The sequence below is a fragment of the Cajanus cajan genome, chromosome 7 (genome assembly GCF_000230855.2).
Source record: "Cajanus cajan strain Asha chromosome 7, NIPB_CcT2T_4, whole genome shotgun sequence".
Taxonomy (NCBI): Eukaryota; Viridiplantae; Streptophyta; class Magnoliopsida; order Fabales; family Fabaceae; genus Cajanus; species Cajanus cajan.
Window position 1 is genome coordinate 54,942,491 of NC_138523.1, and position 22,288 is coordinate 54,964,778.

The following is a 22,288-nucleotide window of genomic DNA, read 5'->3' on the forward strand; positions in this document are numbered from 1 at the left end:
TTTCTTTTTTATAATATTTGATTCGCGACTTTCGTTTCTTTTTTTCTTCTTAATCTCGCAATTTTAGTTTCACATTAATACTTATGTATTATTAATATAAAAACATTTATACGATTAATCAATTAAAAGTTGTTATTATATAATTTTTAAGATGTGTAAAAATTAATAACCTTATTATACATGTACTAATTTGTAATCGGATGATAAAGAAAAACTATTTTAGAATGATAATGCATAGTCTTTGTTCTCTTTTAGTTTTGTAATTTTGGAAACCATCACTAAACTTTCAATCATTAACTATTAAAATTATAATATTAATGGTGTTAAAAAAAATTATAATGATGATCATAAAATCCAACATTAAGTAAATAATGTGATATTTAATAGTATGTATTTACTAATATTTAAGAATTGGTAAAAAAAAAATTAATCTAAATTATATTTTATATTTATATCTCATTTATTAGAATAGTGGATTTAAGCCTAACTCAACCTTACAAAAATGGTTTGTAAGATGAGGGTTGCTTTCCACTTATATACTATTTAATTGCCTAATTTCTAGTCGATGTGGAACTTAGATTTTTCCTAATACACCCCATCACGTCCAACACTATTAGGTTTGGTACGTGGATAAATAGTAGGTAACATTTTTTTTAATGATCTTTGATTAGCGGGACTTTAATACACCCCATCATGTCCATGGTTCGTGTATCAATGAATGGTAGGTGACCTTTTTTTAATTGGCGGGACTTGAATACACCCCCTCGTGCCCATGGTGCATGTATCAATGGTGAGTGACCTATTTTTAAGAATCTATGATAACTCTGATACCATGCAAGTGTTTGCACTTAAACTCAAGAAGAAAAAGGTGAACGAATTTGTTAAAGATCAAATAAAGAAAGAGATTTATGAATATCAGTGATTATATTGATTGGTACAAATGATACAATGCTAAAAGTATTATATATACAACTCAAGAAACTAATTATAGCAAGAAAAGAAAAATAGAATAACAAACTAATATAATTTCTGAAATTAACTAAATCTTAACTAATTAATTAAAAACAACCTAACTGAATAAAAACATAATGAAGAAAGCATTCTATCTCTAATACCCTCTCTCAAGGTAGGCATGTATTATTTTTTCACTTATATATTATTTAATTGTTTAATCTCTAGTCGATGTGAAACTTTAATTTTTTCCAATATCATTTATTCTATTTTTTGTTATCACTTCAAGGAGTTCAAAATGAAGAATAAAAGTGTAATTTAGTATAAATATTTTAAATATTAATTATACTTGTCATAACATTCACTTATATTCAAATCATGATCAATGTTATATTTTAACAAACAAGATGAATATTTTGTACTAAGGCAAAAATTACAAAATTTATAAATTGATATATTAAAATTGTGAAATTAAAAATTTGAAAACCAAACTTCTCAAATTAAATATTTTAGTAAAAAATTTAATTTTTTGAGAGAGAGAGAGAGAGAGAGAGAGAGAGAGAGAGAGAGTGAGAGAGAGAGAGAGTGAGAGAGAGAGAGAGAGAGAGAGCGAGGGAGAGAGAGAGAGAGAGAGAGAGAGAGAGAGTGAGAGAGAGAGAGAGAGAGAGTGAGAGAGAGAGAGAGAGTGAGAGAGAGAGAGAGAGTGAGAGAGAGAGAGAGAGTGAGAGAGAGAGAGAGTGAGAGAGAGAGAGAGAGAGAGCGAGAGAGAGAGAGAGAGAGAGGGAGAGAGTGAGTGAGAGAGAGAGAGAGAGTGAGAGAGAGAGAGAGAGAGAACCCTAGTCCACCCTTTGGCCGGAACATTTTGGCGCCCACCGTGGGGCTATGGTGAAACTTTTCCTACACCCAAAGTAACACGGGAGAACCCGCACTTTACCATGGCGAGAGGCGGCACATCCAACAGCGACTCACAACACCCTACCATGGAGGAGATGATGGCATTGATCAACGGATTGAGGGAGGAGAATGCGCGATCCAAGGAGAGAGAAGAGGCTATTCAACGAGAAAACGAGGAGATTAGGAGGCGGGCGGACGTGATGCAAGCTATGATAACGGCCAATGCTAGGACGGTGGAGGAAGATGTCATGATGGAAGTCCCTAGGGATTTTCGACCTTTTTCGGAGGCCATAGAGGTCGAGACCATCCCGAGGGATCATCGGATTCCCCAAGTCGAACCTTTTGATGGGACTCAGGATCCCAGTCAGCACTTGACGAATTTCCGCGCTCAAATGTTGATTTGTGGAGGAAGTATGGAAGTCCGCTGCAAACTATTCAGGGGTACACTCAAAAAAGTAGCATTGAATTGGTTTAGTGGTCTCCCTGACCGATCAATCACTGACTTTGATGTCTTTAGTCGGCTCTTCATGACACAGTTTGCCGCTAACAAGAAGAAACCACCGATCACGTCGGACTTGTTCGATCTCAAACAGCAGCGGGAGGAGTCGGTGAAGGACTTTCTACAAAGGTTCAATGAGGTCGCCTTAAGGATAGCATCCTTGGATGAAAGGATGGCAGTCATCGCGTTCCAGAAGGGCTTAAGGTCTGGAGCTTTCGACATCGCACTAGAGAAAGCGAGTTGTCAAACGATGTCGGAGGTGAGAGCTTTCGCCTTGAGTCACATCAAGACAGATGAGGGACAAATCAACAAAAGGGCAGCTGAAAGCCGAGAAGCTGGGGTCGTTCCAAGAGATTTTTATTCCATATAAAAATGTGAAAAGGTTTTTTGCTGAGAAGGTTTTTAATGAGGCACCGCAAACCAATAATTCCTGAATCCTAATAAACATCATCCCTTATTTATCTTATATGATTTCTAACACGTGTTATTTTGAAGGCACCACAAACTCGTGATTGATCGGTAAAAATTCGACTGGGCGAGTATAAATAACTCGAAGACAAACTCGTGATTGATCGGTAAAAATCCGACTGGGCGATTATAAATAATTCGAAGACCAAACTCGTGATTGATCGGTAAAAATCCGACTGGCCGAGTATAAATAACTCGAAGACCAAACTCGTGATTGATCGGTAAAAATCCGACTGGGCGAGTATAAATAACTCGAAGACCAAACTCGTGATTGATCGGTAAAATTCTGACTGGGCGAGTATAAATAACTCGAAGACCAAACTCGTGATTGATCGGTAAAATTCCGACTGGGCGAGTATAAATAACTCGAAGACCAAACTCGTGATTGATCGGTAAAATTCCGACTGGGCGAGTATAAATAACTCGAAGACCAAACTCGTGATTGATCGGTAAAAATCCGATTGGGCGAGTATAAATAACTCGAAGACCAAACTCGTGATTGATCAGTAAAAATCCGACTGGGCGAGTATAAATAACTCGAAGACCAAACTCGTGATTGATCGGTAAAATTCCGACTGGGCGAGTATAAATAACTCGAAGACCAAACTCGTGATTGATCGGTAAAATTCTGACTGGGCGAGTATAAATAACTCGAAGACCAAACTCGTGATTGATCGGTAAAAATCCGACTGGGCGAGTATAAATAACTCGAAGACCAAACTCGTGATTGATCGGTAAAAATCCGACTGGGCGAGTATAAATAACTCGAAGACCAAACTCGTGATTGATCGGTAAAAATCCGACTGGGCGAGTATAAATAACTCGAAAACCAAACTCGTGATAGATCGGTTAAATTCCCAAACTCGTGATCGATCGGTTAAATTCCGACTGGGCGAGTATAAATAATTCGAAGACCAAACTCGTGATTGATCGGTAAAAATCTGACTGGGCGAATATAAATAACTCGAAGACCAAACTCGTGATTGATTGGTAAAAAATCTGATTGGGCGAGTATAAATAACTCGAAGACCAAACTCGTGATTGATCGGTAAAAATCTGACTGGACGAGTATAAATAACTCGAAAACCAAACTCGTGAGCGATCGGTTAAATTTCGACTGGGCGAGTATAAAATAACTCGAAGACACAAATTCATGATCGCTCGGTAAAAATCCGAACTAGGGGGAAGCAAAACTCATCAGAGAACACCCAAAATACTAAATCATTCTAGGGAGATCGGCATTTGTCTGACCCGTAGGCTTATCATGTCCCACACCTCGGCCAAAAACGCCACATCTTAGCTAGAAGAACATCTTTTTATTTCACTCTTGGAATGGTGGGCATGGGGGCTATTAGTTGGATTCATTTTAACTCGAAAAATTTTCCACTCATTTTGTGAGTTGGTATTCGCCGATCGGATTGTCAAATTTCATTGTAACAAAAAAAAATTTCTCATCATTTATAGTCGGAAATTAGGCGACTTGATTTTGGTGAATTTCGACTCGGTATTTCGGTAACCCAAGGTGATTGAGTCGGATAGTTAACCGATTACTCCATTTGAAGCTTTTTAACTGGGTGAATTTTCTCACATCCCCTACCAGAGCCCGAGGAGCCACGAATTGAGATAACGAGTCTGTGAATCTTCTTGGTCTGTCCCTTGCCTTAGCCATAAAAGTGTGCTCAACAAGAATTTGACTGTATGTATCGGCTGAGGATAAGCCTTCTCGCCTTGCACGCTCAAGGCTGGAGGGCTAATGTACGGTCCAGGACGAAATCTGACTAGGGGCCTCCACGAGGGACATGTCGGCCATGGCTAAGCCGACCACCTGTCTAGCAAAGCCCTTCCGCCTTATAGGCTCAGCGCTGGAGGGCTAGTGTACGGTCCAGGTCGGATTCCGACCTGCCTACTACGTATGTCAAGCCGACTGTAGCTCTCGCTGATATGCCAGGCCGACTGTATATTTCCGATTCCTTCCGCTTACAAGAACCAACTCGGCCAATACCCGACTGTACCCTCAGTACAGGTATGGTCGGTCGGGGGCCGACACAACTCTCGCATACAGGGACTACCCGATAGCAAGGGCAAGGTCCCACTGTCCCTCACCAAATATTAGCCAGATCAAAACGGTTAAGGAAATCCCTACATTCTCGGGACCCATAAAGCCCGTAAACAAGAAGCTATAAAAGAAAAAATCCTAGAGTTGAGAACGCAGATTACACTTTTGAATGCTCTGGCTCTAAAGCACGATCTAGGAAAAAACCCTAGTCCACCCTTTAGCCGGAACATAAACAAAACATTATATTTTAAAAAAATTGAGATGCAATTCATTTATAAATTATTTTAATGCTAGTTTTTTAACCGATTTAAGGCGAATTGTTAATTTTTTTATATAATATTGTTACGACTAGTAATAACAAATTATTTAACGATTCATGTTCATACCATATTATAGTTCATACCATATTTATAATGTAATTATAAAAATTAGAATAAATAATCTATGATTTTACCGTGTAATTTTTTTTACACTATTATTCTATCATATTTGACAATTTGATAACTTTATTAACTTTTATATTAACTAGCTTAAGTTGTATGTATGATGAAACTTTATAAATTAATGATGTAAAATAAATTATACCGATACTCATAGATCGTGCACAAAAGTTAAACTTTAAAAGTAATACATTAATTTTTACAAATTTTAAAGGATAGAGTGATTTTTTTAAAATATAATATGTAAATAATTGCTTTTTATATACCAATAATATTATATATATATATTGCACTATTTAATGATCGTATAATATGTGTAAACAAAAGTGAAATATTACTAATTTTCATAAAATATTTTAAGACATAAATTATTGTTGAATAAATTCATGACTATTGCAAAATACCAACTAAATTTCTACATTATTTAGAAATTTTATGAATCATAAATTTCAGTTTTTAAATTGAAAAAATTATATTAGTTTCTAAAATTACTAAACGCAATTTATTTTGGACTTTTCTTTTTTAACACAAAGTAATACTGTAACACTGTAAATTTGTGGTGTTTATTTTAATTACAGGTGATATATGAGTAAATATTATTATGTTATTGTTTGGTTAGTTTAGTTTTTTTAAAGTCAAGTGACTCTGAAGAGTTAAGTTGTCTCTAATGTAAGTTAAATATAATTAAGTTGGTTCAGTTTTATAAATGATATAAGAGTTTTTCTTAAGACAATTTCATCAGTTAATATTTTAAGAAAAATTAAAGAAAAACTCTATAGAATCCGAAAAAATCCTCTTTTTCTTTTAATTAAAACCTTTTTCCTTCTTCCCTCCTATAGCTAATCCATTTGCCTAGTTGGAGATTCGAGCTCCCAAAGATAAAAATCTCAAGTCAAAGTCATATAAAGTCCTCTTATTGACCGATTGACTAGAGGTAAGCGAAATTTTGTCATTTAATTTGCTATGGGAAATGTTTACTATTGTTGTCTGTATCCACCAATTATATGACTAAATTAGTAAATGTTATAATTCAAAGGTGTTGTTAAAAGTGCTATTGAAATGGTGTTCTTGAGTAACTTGAGTGATTATAATTTTTATGCTTCCAATGTTGTTTTGAGTTGGTTTGGTGTCATTTATGGTCAATTTTGATTTAGTTTAGTCTCAATTTTTTTTTATGAACAACTTTTTTTATTTATTTCAAGGACCAAAATATTAACAAGATAAAAAGCTGAAAGATTACAAGTGAAATATTCAAAAGTACATGAACTAAAATTTATTGAAAAAAATTATTCAAAAACTAAAAATTAAAAAATTAAAAAATTTGGACAACTAAATCATATTTAATTCTTATTTTAAAATTTTAGAGAGCTAGTCCAACTTTTTTTCACTAATTCTATATTTCTTAAATAAGATTGTTTCATGTGATATATACTTGTCATCTCTTTAAAAAAAGAAAAAAAGAAAAAAAAAGAGATAATGTTGTGTGTGTGTGTTTTTTTTTCATTCCTTGCAAGGTCCTCTATGGCCTTGTTTGTAAGAAGAGAAAAGGGGGATGGAAGAGCGGAGAAGAATACATATTTTTAATTTTTCCACCTCTTTGGTAAAAATGAAAATAAGAGAAGAAAGAAAAATATTTATGACCCATTCTAAATTTGATTTTCTCTAATTTGAATAGAAAAGGCTAAAAAATATAGAAAAATCAAATTTATAATTATATTTTTTTATAATTACATACATTAATATTATATACAAACAAAATTATATATCTTATTTTTTTAGAGTCATATATGCCATTTATAAATATACTTTTTTTTTAACAAACAAAAAAATAATAAAAATCAGAATAGCATGAATACTTTTTTTATTCATAAAAATTATAATTATAATCTAACAGTACATACTACTTTAATTCTTAATAGTAAGTTAACTCTTGTGTTTGATAGAATGGAAACTTTATTAGGATCTTCGTAATTTTGCCTATTAAAAAAAGAGTTGTGATAGAGGCATCTTGTAATTTAAAGTCTCGTGAGTGCTTGTATGTATGATGGTGAGCCTGCTATTATACTATATATTCCCATAATACTCCCATTGATGCTGAGAGAGTTGAGAGTGAAAGATAAAGATAGCCCATCGCAAATTCCACTCACATAATAACGCACCTTACCTTTGTTCTCTGTCACAAACACCCGTTGTAACGAAAACTGCCATTGTTTAGAGACCATAGCGTGGTTTTATTGAAACCACTGATCCTTTTCTCCTGAAACCAACAAACACATAAAAGTTAAAAAAACAAAACCACCGATTCCCAATCCCAAACACACGCTTCTTTATAAGAACCCACCAACCGGTTATTCCTACTACCACAAACCGCTCTCCGATTTCTCCCTTGTCTCTGCAACTCCATGCCAATTTTTCAGGGCTCATGATGGAAGCCTGAACTAGTGGGTACATAAAAGTTAAAAAAAAAAAAAAAAAGAAGATAACCCCACTACACTAGTCATAAAAGGGGGAGGCTTTATGAATGATGATGAATTATGAATTATCATAATCATAGTTGCTTTTTAATTTACTTTGTTTGAAATTTTCCTTTTTACGTTTGGGGTGGTGAAATAGGGACCAGTTGTTTGGGTTTTACCCTGGGGGGTGTTTGGCCTTCTACTCGTAAGGCACTAATAATTCTGGCTGAAATAGGAGTCCTAGACATAAATGCAAAAGAAATTGAAAGGGGGAGATAAAGGTAGCCAAAAGAAGGAACAAAACTACAAACTCTTCTTTGTTCTGCTGTCTGATACATGCACGTCTGGTCCTTTGATCATGACCACTGAGCCTCTCTTCGCATGTCGTTTTTGAGCCCCATCGTGATTCTATTCTCAGAAACAGGAGTAGCCGAGAAAGCCGGGGAAAAAAGTTACCTTTCTTCCCTTTTATTCAAAACCTCTATTTTCTAAATCTCTTTCTCCACTGCTTTCAGATTGGAGGTTTAACATCACAAAGAGAGAGGCTCCTTTCTATTCATGGTTTCTGCCTTTCCTTAGAGTGACTGCAGCTTTTCCCTTTTCTTAACAAAATTTATAGCCTTGGTTTTCAACTTTTCATGTTGCATCCTCAAACTAATGGCAGTGTTTGGTTGGCAACCTTGTCCTTTCAGGTGATTCCTATACAATGTTTCTGTCACACACACACACACAAACAGTGTTATGAGCACTACAACAACTTAACAAAGTTCTAAACTTGCGGCATATTCCGTGTCTTGGTTTCAGGAAACATAAAAGCAAGCTATGGTGAGTAGTGAGAGAAACAAAACAAGGTCTGATGGCAGATTCTGGTTCCTCCGAAAAGCACAAGAAACCCGCTTCGTCTTTCTTCAGTTCTCCGAGGTTGTTCACCAATTTCACTCCCAAAGGCTTCCATGAAACCGAAACCATGATGAGCCCTACCTCCATACTCGACACCAAGCCTTTCTCAGGGTTCAAGAACCCTTTTTGGTCCGAAACTAACAGCCCCAGAACCCCGGGGGGTGAACACAAGCGTCACTGGGATAAATTGGATTCGAAAGGTGTTGGTCTTGGCCTCGTTGATGCTCTTGTTGACGAAGAAAAGCACGGTGGTGAAGTGAGTTCAAAACCGGAGACTCGAATGGTTCTGTTCGGATCCCAGCTTAAGATTCAGATTCCTCCACTGTCTCCTTCTGAATCGCCCAAATTCGTTGTTGAGAAGGGAAATTCTCAAATGGGTTCTTCCTCTTCTTCTGCGTCTGGGGGTGCTAATTCTCAGCGAGTTTTTATGGGGTGTCTCTCTGCAAGCGAAATGGAACTCTCTGAGGACTACACGCGCGTGATTTCGCACGGGCCGAACCCGAGAACCACTCACATATTCGATAATTGCATCATTGAGAGTAGCTGCTTTGAACTTGGGTGCTCTGCTTCTACTAAAGAGAATGGGTATTTGGTTGATCACGCCAGCTATCACTCTCGGAGCTTTCTCAGTGTCTGTTTTCACTGCAAAAGAAATCTTGGCCAGGGTAAAGACATCTACATGTATAGGTAATTATCGTTCTTTATCCCCCTCTGTGTTTGCAATACTTTGTTGTGTTCTTGGTTCTGGAAATAAGAATTTGATTTGCATGTTTAATTGAGATGCGAATCGACCGTAAAGTTTGCTCATTTATGTGCTGTAAAGTTGATTTAATATCTGGTTTACAAAGGGTACTGCTTTAACATGTTTCTGCAGGAAATTTAATTTGATGTCATAATATAAGGTTGACTGTGTCTGATTTCATTTTTGTCTTCTCTTATCCTTGAGGTTTTGGCAATAATTTCCAGTGGTTAATAACTATTTTCACCTACTAGCGTGCTTGCTGTTGCTCTGTTATAATTGATAGAATTATGTATTTAGAGTTTGATCCTCAAGTATATGTCCACAGAAAAAATATCTGTTAGATGGAGCTTCAATGAATATTCATTCCTACTTTAAAAGATTAATCTTTCATCTGGGGATATAGTGGGTATCCCAAAAAAAAAATAAAAGAATTGCCACCCCTCGTACTAAAACATCAAAATTTGGGAACCTGTGAATTCAAGTACTGTGAGCTAATAAAACTCTAGCCGTTTGCTATTTTAGTCAAACATACATGGTTTGTTTTGTTGTGAAGTATGATGATATGATGTGCTTCTTTAATTGTAATAAACGATGTCTATTACTCTATTGTTTGTACGTTAGGATTAAAAAAATCACAAAATCATGGTAATGAATCAAAGTGAAAGTATGCTCTAGTTTGTGTGATTTGAATCATTCCCGGAAAGAATTTCAATAAAACCAAAAAAGATCTTCAATCTAGTTGCATGGTGTTGTGACGCAGGGGTGAAAGGGCATTTTGCAGCAACGAATGCAGGTACCAGGGGATGCTGTTGGAAGAAGAGATGAGCAAATTGGAAGGCAACGATATTTATGGGCCTTAGTTTCATTCCTTTAGTCCCACCCTTCCACCCAAATCCATTCAATCTTTGCTTCAAAGGGCATAGAATAACATCACCACCTTCACCTTCACCTTCATTTTTCTAGGACACAAAATAGTCCTTGGAAATCCTGAATCCCTGTACCTGGTTTTTCTATTTCTGCTTCTGACCATCTCTGAGATAGCTGTGAAGAAGATGTGGAGAGGAATAGAAAGGCAGAGATGGTGTAGAGGTGATTTTTATTGAAATGATGAATTAGGGCATTGCTGTTGGGTTGGCCACAGTTTTGTAATGATACATGTGTATGACTTGAGCTTACATTATCTTTTGCTTATTTTGTTTATAATATAAAGTGTTCCACAGTAATAATAATAATACTATAATCACGCACATAGAACCAATGACATCATCTCAAGTAGAATCTTTTCTCTTTTCATATCGTTTGATTGTTTGTGCTTTTAGCATATTTACAGTACTTGATGATCGGAGCCGTTGTACTGGCCATTTTATTTAGATAATCCGTAGATTTGTGAATTGTTTGAGGGAATGAAGCACATGCTGCAAGTTTTACGAGGGAACAGTTTTCTGACTTGGTCAGAGGAATGATCAGAGCAATTAGATTAAGCACTTTGAGTAACAGCTAATGTAGTTGCCCTTGTCTATTTATTTACTTAAATATGTTTTTTCTTCTTTTTGGGAGTGGAGAAGAATGAAAGAAATAGAAGAGAATCGAAGATAATAGATTTGATAAAAGATAATAAAAATTTTGTAATTATTTGATAAAGTAAAATTATGTGAAGAATAGAAAGAAATTAATATTTTGAAAATATATTTTATATAGTTAAATTTTTATATAAAAATATATTATTTAAATAATTATATTTATATTTTTTATTATTTAGTTAGTTAGATAATAGTGTAGGAATAATTTTGTTCATGTATTTTCAGTGAAAAGTTTTACACAAACTCACTTTTAAGAGTATGAAATTAAATCCATATAAATTACTATATTATAGTTTTTTTTTTTATAAATTCACTTAAATTATATATTTTAAACATTAATTTATTGATAATCTCTCATTTTCTTCTCTATTTCTTACTAATTCACTTCTTCAAAACAGACCATTTAAGGCTTTTAGTAAGCGAGTGATTTTTTCTTACTTCATGTACCGCTAATTATCATATTTATTCCTTACTTTCGCGTCGAAGACTTCTTTGGCTATTTTCTTCCGATGTAATTTAATATTATTAATAAAAACCCAAATTTGATCAAACAGAAAATAGATAGATTTCAAATTTTGTATCTTGTAGCGATACAGATAGCAAATGAATAATAAAGACAAATGGTAATAATTGAGGGGTTCTACTATAAAAAGTTGTTTTCTTCTCCCGATAGGAAGAGCACAAGAAGATTGGAGGGAATGAAACGGTTGATGTTTTCAAGTGGTAAAACTAATAATTTAATTAGTGCTTTAGTTTTATTTGAGTGAGCGTCTAATTTTATTAGAAAATTTATAGTTAATCATCTATATATTGTTAGTGTAAAGTTTTTTATACTGATAATCAATTATAAATTTTAATTGTGTCATGTCACTATAAACACATTTACTTTTAACAGTGACATGACACAATTAAAAGATATAATTAGTTGCCAGTGTAAAAAAACTTTACACTGACAGTGTATAAGTGATTAACTCGAAAATTTAATCCATCATATTTAGTAAGATCTTTTCTTAATAATATTCTTTTATTAGTATTTTAGGTTATGTAACGACTTGTTGGTAATTAATGTTTTAGATTACCAAATAGTTTGTTCACAATTGTTATTTACTATGTTGTCAATCTTATAATCCTCTTTGAAGAAGGCTTTTGACCATGAATAAATCCCACATCTTAAGATAAAGATAAGCAGCATCACTTTTTTCTCAAACCTTCTATATATGTACCTCAAACCTAAACACAATAGTTAACCTTACACACTGTCAAACCAGTTTTTTACTCTCCCTATCCTTTCAATTTTTATTAAACGAGAGTGACTAGGAAAAAATAAGTAATTCAAATATCATTCAATTATTTTTAGATTAAATTAAAAAATAAACCTTTACTATCTATCTAAATCTACTTAATTTGTAGTTATTGTATGTCAATTGAGAGAGAAAATACATACTAACATGTAAATTAATCGTTGATTAATCACAAAAATAATAGAGTTAGTAACTGAGTACACTAAAAAGACTAATTTGCATAATAGTTAAAATTTAGAGACTTGGATGTCATTAAAAAAAAAACTTCAAGCCTATAGTATGAGTTATTTGTCATAGAGTTAAAAATATAATATATATTTTAAATATAGCATTTATTTATATTTAATATAAATTTTAATTATATATAATAAATATTTGATTTGTAGAATACACAAATTAAAATATTAAAGAAAAATTATTTCTGATATGACTTTGAAAATGTTTATTATAAAAATCAATAAAATTACCTATCCTTAAACAACAGTATAATGTCAATGCATAATCTATTTTTCATTTTTAATACGAATATGAATGCGAAACAGGCATGTAGCAACCTGAAGTGGTATTGTGTTGTAGGTGAAATCCTGATTAGGCCCTTGATAATGAAATCAAACCCAATAATTGTTGGCGCATGAACTAGTTTGGATTTGAAAGTGCCATTCTGTAGGCCCAAAACATACCATTTCAAAAAGGCCTTGTAGAAGGCCCTATCCAAACACCACCGCACCACCCATCCGTGACTTATTCATTCACACGTCACACCTTACACGACGACACGACCATAGCTGCTACCCTGCTACCACTCTGAACACGATGACATGCTTCAATTTTGAACGATGACTTAATAAGGTCAATATTACCATAAAATAAATGAATTCTTTACATATTTTCTCCTTAATACCTTTTTTACCCTCTAAAGTTTCCAATTTTTCTCCCTCCCTCTCACGCCATACGCCGCGATTCCGCCGGAGAACGCATCGGAATCCGCCGGAAATGGAAATCTCCGGCACCGTTCCGAGGCCGAGTTCCTCTCTCCGACTCAACACCGATGATAGCGACCCTTTCTTGGATTCTCCTGTCGGTAAGCACCAAAATTGAAATTCCTCATTCACGGGACTTGCAACATTCTATTTTGTACTTTTTGCTGTAAGTAATTTTTATGTTGGTTGGTGGATGCAGTATTTCATGCAATTGGTTATGCTTAGTGATATACTAGTTAGATTGAGCTTGAATTTCAATTTTTAATTTCTCAAACTCATAAATGTATATTTAGATATGTTAAAATGCCACCGTTGTTGGATTTTGATTTTTGTGGCAGGTGCCGGAAAAGGGGATGCTTTAACAACTGAGGCAGATCTAGAGGCTTCTTCCTCCACTAAAACTGCTTCTAGAAAGCACAAATATCGCATGAGCAGCATCAAATTGTTTGGGGTAGATTTATCCCCTGATAATGTTGCTGTTGCGATGGTATATTTTGTTCAAGGTGTTTTAGGACTTGCAAGACTAGCTGTGAACTTTTACTTAAAAGATGATTTGCATTTGGATCCTGCTGAGGTATGTCTTCTTAACTCATGGTTTAATATGTACTTCACATTCACACACATCTTTTGAGTAATTTCATTTGAATTTTATAATTTTTTCTCATTTACTTAACCCAAGGTGTAAGCGGTTAAGTGTGAGCCTTTGCTTTTATCGAATGTGGAAACCAAAAGAGTGATAGTATTTCCCCGAAATTCTGATCCTTTTTCGTTTTGGATTGAATCAATTATGGAATGATTTTTGAAGGACTGACACGTTGCATGCATGGTATATTGACTAGGCAGCTGTGATTACTGGCCTTTCTGCATTACCGTGGCTTATCAAACCTCTGTATGGGTTTATTAGGTAAGTCTAAAACCTTATGTTCATTATTTTCTCATTTTTGTATGCCCCAAAGACTACGTTTTCATTATTGAAGTTATTAATATGGCTTGCAGTGATTCTGTACCCCTATTTGGTTATCGGAGAAGGTCATACCTAGTTTTATCAGGGCTTCTTGGTGCACTCTCATGGAGCTTGATGGCTACTTTTGTTGACAGCAAATATAGTGCTGGTTTTTGCATACTTCTAGGATCTCTCTCTGTTGCCTTCTCGGATGTTGTGAGTGTCTCCTACTAAGTAATTCACATACTTCTTCTCTAGAATCATTTAGTGTGTGTTTGGAACTAAATTTACAACGCGAATCATCACTCTCCACGTTTATGAGAAGCAATAAGAAATTGTTTCTGCATCAATTGAACCTGTTGACATGATTTTTATTGTTGATGTGATTTTGCTCCAAACATGCTGTTAATTACAAACGATGCTGCGTACACATCAACACCAAGCATATCACGTCACATCCATGTGAGGTTAGGTTACTGAAATAGAGTGTGAGTGAACAGAAAATGAGGTAGGATAATTTGTAGTCAAATGGTAAAAAGTAAAAACTATGTGGATGTAAGATGTTGTGTAGTTTAGCATTATTCTTTATTTATGCAGGTATACTTTCTATTTCCTTTATTTGTTATACTACCTCCGTCCCAAATTTTTAGTCCTTTAAGGTAGGTTTGTTCTAATACACCTAAAAGTCTGACATAACTCAAGAGTTGAGGTAAAAAATTGTTTATAAACACCCCCCTCCATCAACCAACTGAGATGCCTTTTTAAGAATAAAACAATGACTGTCCAACTAGTACTAAAGTAGACAATATCTCAAATGCAGTGACCCTAATGATGTCAGCTAACTTACACTTGGAACATTGGTCTAGGCCACCCTTGCTCCTTAGTCTTGACTAGAGGGCTTGTTTCGGTAATGAACACTAAAATGGACAATATCTTGGATACGATGATTCTAATGATGTTAGCAGACTTACTTTTGGAACAAGGTTAATACACATGAATTAATAAATATTTAATAGACTTCCAATGTGGGACTCACATTCCATACCTTACAAAATTAGATTTTAACATCCAATGATGCTCTGCAACCCTGTCATCCATGCGGGCTGGCTCTGCACTAGCTCTTTGATCAGTCTTGAGCAGACATGCCAATGCCGATGTTACTACCTGTATTGCTTGTTTGCATAGAGATTTGGTAGAAGGTTCTGATACCAATTGATAGACTCAACTGGTTTCAGATATAAAAAACAAGAAATTAGGGCAATGTAACCCAAGGATATTATTCAATGCACTGGCTAATATAAGCAGGAAGAGTACAACAACGTGTTTTGGGAGCACCTCTTCTCTCCTAAAACTTTTGATGGAGTTTATAACTAACTCAACTAAATGTTAACTTATCCTATTAATAGAGTTAAGTACATTTGAATTAATTCCATGTTCCAACCTTATTTTCCCTTTTTTACCTACACCTCCTAACTATTGGGCACCCATCATTCATGAAAGAATCTTTCACGGTGGAATAAAATAAAAATAAAAATCAGAAATTAAAAGGTAGAGAGTGAAAACAAAATTAAATATTTTCAGAAATATAAATTTCTTTCTTTTTTACTTTTATAAATAAAATTTTATTGGTTTATCAATTTAGTTTTTGTGAACAAGGAACATTTTGGACAAAGATGGACAACTGTCTCCTTGTTCTCTTCATTAACAATTGACATATTATTGTAGATCTTATGCATGCATGCTATCATTTCTAATTCATTTTTGTCCTCATTTTTATGGTTGATACTTTCATATAATTTGGTTAATTTTCAATGTACTATATTTTTTATTTTAAATAGTTATACTCTTTCTACCATCTGGTAAGTATTAAGGTTATTCATGAGGCACTAAGGTATTAAATTAATAGCTTAGTGCTACATATATTGAAGTCCCCATGCAGGTTTGCCTTTTCCATCTCTGTGCTTCATGAATGGGTACAAACTCATTTTATTTTGTTTTCAAATTTGTCTGTCTCTGATTTATGGCTGCAGTGTTTTATCATCTATAGATTGAAATTGTTGGGAGAGCTATGTCAGACACTGAGCTGTGTTTTAGGTTGTAGATTCAATGGTTGTGGAGAGGGCACGTGGTGAGTCACAAAGCACATCAGGGTCTCTTCAGTCTTTATGTTGGGGTTCTTCAGCCTTTGGTGGAATTGTGAGCTCCTACTTCAGTGGATCTTTGCTGGACTTATATGGAGTAAGGTACTGAAAGGAGTTTGTGAACCTAGATACTTTTGATTTCTGGTAGCAGTAATTTTTTTTTCTTTTTTATGTTCTTCTAATAAATATATGCTGTTCTAGGTTTGTTTTTGGCATCACAGCATTGCTTCCATTGATAACATCTGTAGTAGCTGTTCTTGTAAATGAACAACCTATGTTTGGTATAGCAAGAGGGCAAAATCTTTTTTCTGTTGGGCCAGAGTTTTTGGAAAGTTCAAAACGGAGCATTATTCAGCTGTGGGGTTCTGTGCGACAGCCTAGTGTTTTTCTTCCCACATTGTTTATTTTCTTGTGGCAATCGACTCCACAATCGGACTCTGCTATGTTCTACTTTACGTAAGTTCATTCTTTTTTTAACCATCTGAATTACAATGACGGCACTGGGGTTTAAATCTAGAACCATGTGCATACTACTTCAACTCTCCTGGTATTCTCTTCGCCTCACAGCATTTACTTCAATTTTTAACAGTGTCTTATCCATTTCAGCACAAATTCTCTTGGTTTTACCCCGGAGTTTTTGGGACGTGTCAAGCTTGTTACTTCAATTGCCTCTCTGCTTGGTGTTGGTATTTATAATGGATTTCTGAAGAATGTGCCTTTACGGAAAATATTTTTTGCTACTACCCTTTTAGGTTCAGCTCTTGGGATGACTCAGGTTAATTGTATCTTTCAGTTAAGTTTATATATTTTTAATTTGAGATGACTGTTCTAATCATCTTTTTGTTGTTTCTAACCTCTTTTTTTAGGTTTTCCTCATTACTGGACTAAACCGGAAGTTTGGCATTAGTGATGAGTGGTTTGCAATTGGTGATTCATTAATTCTCACTGTTTTGAGTCAGGTTATCACTGTCTTCTCTTACTCATTAGTTATATACTACTGTCTCTAGAAAACATACCATCTATGCTGTTGTTATTAATTGGGTTTTTTGTGTTTACCCAAAAAATGAGGTTTCTTGTATTTCATTTATCTTTCTCTATTCAAGCTTTAAGTCCATTTATGTTTTCTTCCATTGCAGTTAAAGTCTAATATCTTCTCACTGTAATGTTAAATTTTCAAGGTATATTCAAGTCTAGTATGGTTGGTACTTTTCTGTCACTGCCGTTAAAGTCAGTAGAATGTCTTTGTACGTTTTTGAAAATGTCATGTTATTATTATTTTTTTTGTTTTTTTTGATCTGTATGTTATTGCTTGTTTAAAATTAAAAAAAGCACAAGTAACTTCTAAAAGTAATTAAGAGGGCCTTTCAAAAACTAAAAGCACCAGCTGCTAGCAGTCTTCTAGAAGTAGCTGTTGAGGGATTCACTGTACACTTAAATTTTATGTTTGCATTTAACACTTAAATTGAACCGGTAGAAATTGGATCAGGAATGGAAGAAAAAGAGGATTTTTTCATTGATTGAGTGTATATCTATGAAGAATTCCTTGGATATTTGAGAGATCTAGACCTCTTATTAGTCCTTGGATATCTGAGTCCAGGATTCCAATTCTTCAATATACTCCTTTCCATGACTGAATGTGATTCACCAACATTTTCCTCCCTTCTCTGACCACTTTTTCTCCCTCTGATTCTTCTTTTGTTGCTGTTCTTGATTCTTTTCTGGGTCCATTCATTAGTTTTGGTTCTTCGCTGCCACCATGGTTCTTTTACTGGCTCTTGATCCTTGGAACTTCATCTTCACTTATGTTTTTGTCCTCCCATGAATCTTGAAGACAAACCCAAAGCTCTGGTTAGAAGCACTTATGCACAACCTTGTCAAATGTTAAAAAAATGTGGCATTTTGATTGCTCGTCTTCCAAGAAAACCACCAACTGAGAATGTCTCCTCTCAATGTCATTCAAACCCAAGATAGCTTCTCTTCCTCGTGCACTTTTGGAATCATTTTTCACAACCCGACAACAGCACGATTGGAGCTTCACTACCAGAGATATAACTAGTATCATAACAGTGAGAAGGAATTGATTTTTTATTGAATGGAACTACGGAGAATCCCCAAGCAAGTAATACACGATTCTAGATATTTAGAGAAGTGTGGATCCACCCACTCCTTATACTACCTTCTCAATTACAAAAGTCCCCTAAAGGCCTAAACTGTTTACAGTTATTCCTATCTATAGGCAGCTACTGATTTGCTAACATAAACCCACCCTTATGGGCCTAATAAGTTGTAGGCTCATTCCCCTTCTTTCTAATGCAAAACCCTTGAATTTCTTTGACTAACTAATTACTAACGTAACTACCTAATGCATATCTGAGTATATATATCAATACTCTCCCCCCTCGTCTTAAACATTCACGTTGTCCTCAAGGTGAATAGCAATGGCAGCTGCAATGAAAGTAGCATAGGGGTTCTAACCGGTTTAAGCATGAATAGGGGTTCCATAGGCCTCTCCCTAGTTCTAATGCTATTTCAACAAATGACTCCCTCTTATTATCTACTCCTTTTGCTATTTATAAGCAGTTGCTGGCCTGCTAACGCAAATCCACCCTTAATGAGAACTGTCTAACCTAATTAATTTTTAACATAACTAACTAATGCATATCGATCATTACAGTGGCAGGCCAATTCCCCTTCTTTCTAACATAACCCCTTGTATTTCTTTGGCTATCTAACCTAACTATCTACAACATGTTTGAGTTTGTGTTTTAAAAAATGTAACTGAAATTTCTCACTTTCCAAAGCAAAAATTAAGAAGCAAAGAGAGTCTTGCTTTAGATTGAATGGACGTTTAGAGGATTTTAACGCCAAAAGACACATGCATGGGTATCTATCATAAACATTCTTAGTTCTAAAGTTTACAAGCCACTCAAAAACCGGACCTGTCTGTGTAGACTGCTTGTTTATAGGTATACATGGTTTCCATGGATTTTGACGGCTCTAAGTGCTAAAAATATAATTGTTTCTTTTCTTCTTCCTTTTTGTGATCACAAAGGAATTCTTCAAACTGGGTTTGAGGATTCACACCTTTATGGAAAAGTAAATTTAAAGGCGGAATATATTTCTTCTTGTAGTTTTGATAAGTTAGATTTGATCTATTTTATGGCATACGACATAATTAAATGCCAATGCATTACCATGAAATAAGCTTTATCCACATGCACAACGTGGTTAACTTTGTTGTGCTTTGTTTCTACCATTCAACTGTTATTTGTTTGATTGAAATTTGTCTTGCATCTGATTACTAGTTTATTTCAGGCTTCTTTCATGCCCGTTCTCGTGCTAGCAGCAAGATTATGTCCTGAAGGAATGGAGGCAACTCTTTTCGCAACTCTCATGTCTGTATCTAATGGAGGAAGTGTTGTTGGGGGATTGTTTGGGGCGGGCTTGACTCAACTATTTGGAATTACCAAGGACAGATTTGATAACTTGGCAGCTTTGATAATACTTTGCAATCTTAGCTCATTATTGCCTCTTCCTCTTCTTGGCCTTCTCCCTGGGAATAATCCTGATGTGAATCCGGAGGACGATTCCGATATTGAGATGAAGTGTAATTGATTCTGGTTGTTTGTCCCTGACTTTTCTTGGATTTGTCTATATTTTCCAAGCTATACCCAAGTTTTGCTCTCAACAGACATCACTTACACACATGCAGACAGAACTTTTGTATATGTATATATATAGTATGATGCTAATGTTGCTACCATGGCCCTGTTTTTTTAAAATCTTGTTTTACCACGACATCAAAGTTCACTTAAAACTAAAACTGACTAATTTTGTGCAGAAAGAACCTTCTACACAATATGCTCCGGAGCGACTCGAGACATTGCTAACCATCAAACGACAAAGCACCAGCCCCGTCGAAACACACAACTATCATTCACGTTGTCCCTTTGTAGTGTACTTTCTCCTTTTTGATAAATCATGTTCCCTTTTACTTCTTTGTAAGAACTCGGGCTTTGTATTTTTTAGTCAATAATCGTCCTTCGACAATGGGATCCGAGCTATTGTCATTAGCAATGACCTAAATCAAACAACAGGTAACTTGTTTTTCTTGTTTCTTATCTCGTAGTAAAGGGAAGATTCACTGGGTGCTTGTACTGCACACGGTTTAGTAATTATGCCGGTTTCTTATGCTCGACATTCTTATCTATGGTAAAATGGGGATTTATGCTATTTCATATAATTCTAGATATAAAATCATTGTCTGTAATTGCCTAGCAACGGTCTTAAAGCTACAATTTAGGAGTTTTACTTTTGCAGTATTTTTAATGAAAAGCTAAATTTCAAAATAAGGAAGAGAGTGAGCTTATGTTTTATTTATGCTTCATGTCTAAATAGATCATAATGTGTTTAGTAAAAGTGGAAAAAGGAGAGGGGATCAAAAATGTACCGAGTGAAGGTGATAACATGGGCACGTGTATTTTTATTTTTAGACAACCTTTTAGATTAAGGATTTTTTTTTATAGTTCTGGTATTTCAGTTTATCCAATGCATATGTTAAATATGTTTATTATATATAACTAAAGATTTTAATAAACTATATATATATAAATAAAAAATTAAATTTAAATATATAAGTTGTGTTTAAAATTTGTATAAATATATACTTTAAAATGTCAATTATTTTAGATTTATGATAAAGAATTTATAATTTGTGGTAATGATTATTTTTAATAATTGATAATTTGATTTAAAATATTAAAATTTAATTATTAAATAAATAAATATTAAAAAAAATTGAATTAGATAAGTTAAAAAAAATTGTATGAATTTTAAAGTAGTTATTATGAAAGGTAATGAATTTATTATATACAATAATTTGTAAATAGTAATAAATTGTTTTTGGTTCATGGACATGATCTATATATGTAGTGTTCTAAAATAAATAATTAAAAACTAATTTATATTTATAAAAAGTGACTTTTTTAATTAAATATTATTTTAATACAGAAGACAAAATGTAATAAGTTTGTGATAAGTTTAAGAAGATATTAGTTGCTCATATTTTTATTATCTAGTTTTTAATCAAATGAAGACAAGTAAATTTTTTCAACTTTATAAATTAAGGCTATTTTCTATATAAGATTATTTAATATGAAAAAGAAGGTATACATGTAGGAGAAAGTGATATTAAGGATACAAAAACCTTATCATTTTATCTTTGACAATGACAGTAGCGGGCTGTGAGAAAAAAGAAAAAAGAAAAAAATCCATATTCATTGAATGTGAATGGTTTCCCCCTCACATTCTCGTTCTCATAAATATCTAAACTATCAATCAAATTAGTGGAATTGTGTACTTTCCATTTTTTTTCATGTTGTGTTCCTTCGTCATCCCTTATCAAAACAAATTATAATGATGTTTGAAACTTCTGGATGGAAAAAGATGAGATAAGGTAGAGAGCGAAGGAATGAAATGGAAGAGTTATGTAGTGAAATAGTGAATGACATGTTAAAATCAATAATGGTTTTGGCCCTCTCATTTGGAAAATAACAAAAAGGAAATTCGAGAGGGAACGAAGAAGCATCTCGTATTTTCTTTCTACAAATTTGTTTAAACTCGAGCAAACTATTTCCGGATCTCTCATTTTATTCAAACGCAATGCACAATGATTGAACTCTTGTATGTGATCCTGGTGTGGTATTATGTCTTTTCGCATAGAAAAGCAACCTAGCACCGAATTTCGTCATGAAACCAATAACATTGTAAAAGATTAATAAAGCTTTGAGAAGTATCTAAAACATTAATACGACAATCTCAATCCACTAGGAAGAAAGGGATATTATACCAATGCAGTTTCGGATATGGCGGCTTCACATGTGGCAGGTGGTGGATGTTACAGTCATTGTGCACATGGTGGGTCATATCGTGCTTTGT

General features: G+C 34.2%; 2 protein-coding genes across 6 annotated transcripts; both read left to right on the top strand.

Annotated features, from left to right (window-relative positions):
• Positions 1-7,396: 7,396 nt before the first annotated feature.
• Positions 7,397-10,664, top strand: LOC109789153 (FCS-Like Zinc finger 8). The gene is made up of 3 exons (XM_020348049.3): positions 7,397-8,456; positions 8,569-9,351; positions 10,167-10,664. The coding sequence occupies exons 2-3, from the start codon at positions 8,621-8,623 to the stop codon at positions 10,264-10,266; spliced, it is 831 nt and encodes a 276-aa protein (XP_020203638.1). The 5' UTR covers positions 7,397-8,456; positions 8,569-8,620; the 3' UTR covers positions 10,267-10,664.
• Positions 10,665-13,021: 2,357 nt separating this feature from the next.
• On the top strand, positions 13,022-20,526 carry LOC109815053 (Major facilitator superfamily protein). 5 transcript variants are annotated; one of them, XM_083060139.1, is made up of 10 exons: positions 13,022-13,368; positions 13,606-13,841; positions 14,107-14,171; positions 14,264-14,426; positions 16,305-16,453; positions 16,553-16,807; positions 16,958-17,126; positions 17,218-17,310; positions 17,488-17,529; positions 19,667-19,803. In XM_083060139.1, exons 1-9 carry the CDS (start codon positions 13,158-13,160, stop codon positions 17,512-17,514), a joined length of 1,368 nt encoding a protein of 455 aa, XP_082916265.1. In that variant the 5' UTR covers positions 13,022-13,157; the 3' UTR covers positions 17,515-17,529; positions 19,667-19,803. The 5 variants fall into 5 exon arrangements, 3 of the variants coding, with proteins under 3 accessions (XP_082916265.1, XP_020235238.1, XP_020235246.1); XM_020379649.3 differs by lacking the exon at positions 17,488-17,529 and adding an exon at positions 20,193-20,526 and having other exon boundaries at positions 13,025-13,368; positions 19,667-19,971; XM_020379657.3 differs by lacking the exon at positions 17,488-17,529 and adding an exon at positions 20,193-20,526 and having other exon boundaries at positions 13,025-13,368; positions 19,667-19,958.
• The last annotated feature ends 1,762 nt before the right edge of the window (positions 20,527-22,288 follow it).

What these genes read in the sequence shown, in the direction of transcription:
- LOC109815053 (XM_020379649.3), top strand. Translation starts at nt 13,158, where the DNA reads ATGAATTCTTTACATATTTTCTCCTTAATACCTTTTTTACCCTCTAAA. An exon ending in CCTCTGTATGGGTTTATTAG is followed by an intron (nt 14,172 to 14,263) that starts GTAAGTCTAAAA and finishes TATGGCTTGCAG; the next exon opens with TGATTCTGTACCCCTATTTG. An exon ending in TCTGCTATGTTCTACTTTAC is followed by an intron (nt 16,808 to 16,957) that starts GTAAGTTCATTC and finishes TATCCATTTCAG; the next exon opens with CACAAATTCTCTTGGTTTTA.
- LOC109789153 (XM_020348049.3), top strand. Translation starts at nt 8,621, where the DNA reads ATGGCAGATTCTGGTTCCTCCGAAAAGCACAAGAAACCCGCTTCGTCT. An exon ending in AAAGACATCTACATGTATAG is followed by an intron (nt 9,352 to 10,166) that starts GTAATTATCGTT and finishes GTTGTGACGCAG; the next exon opens with GGGTGAAAGGGCATTTTGCA.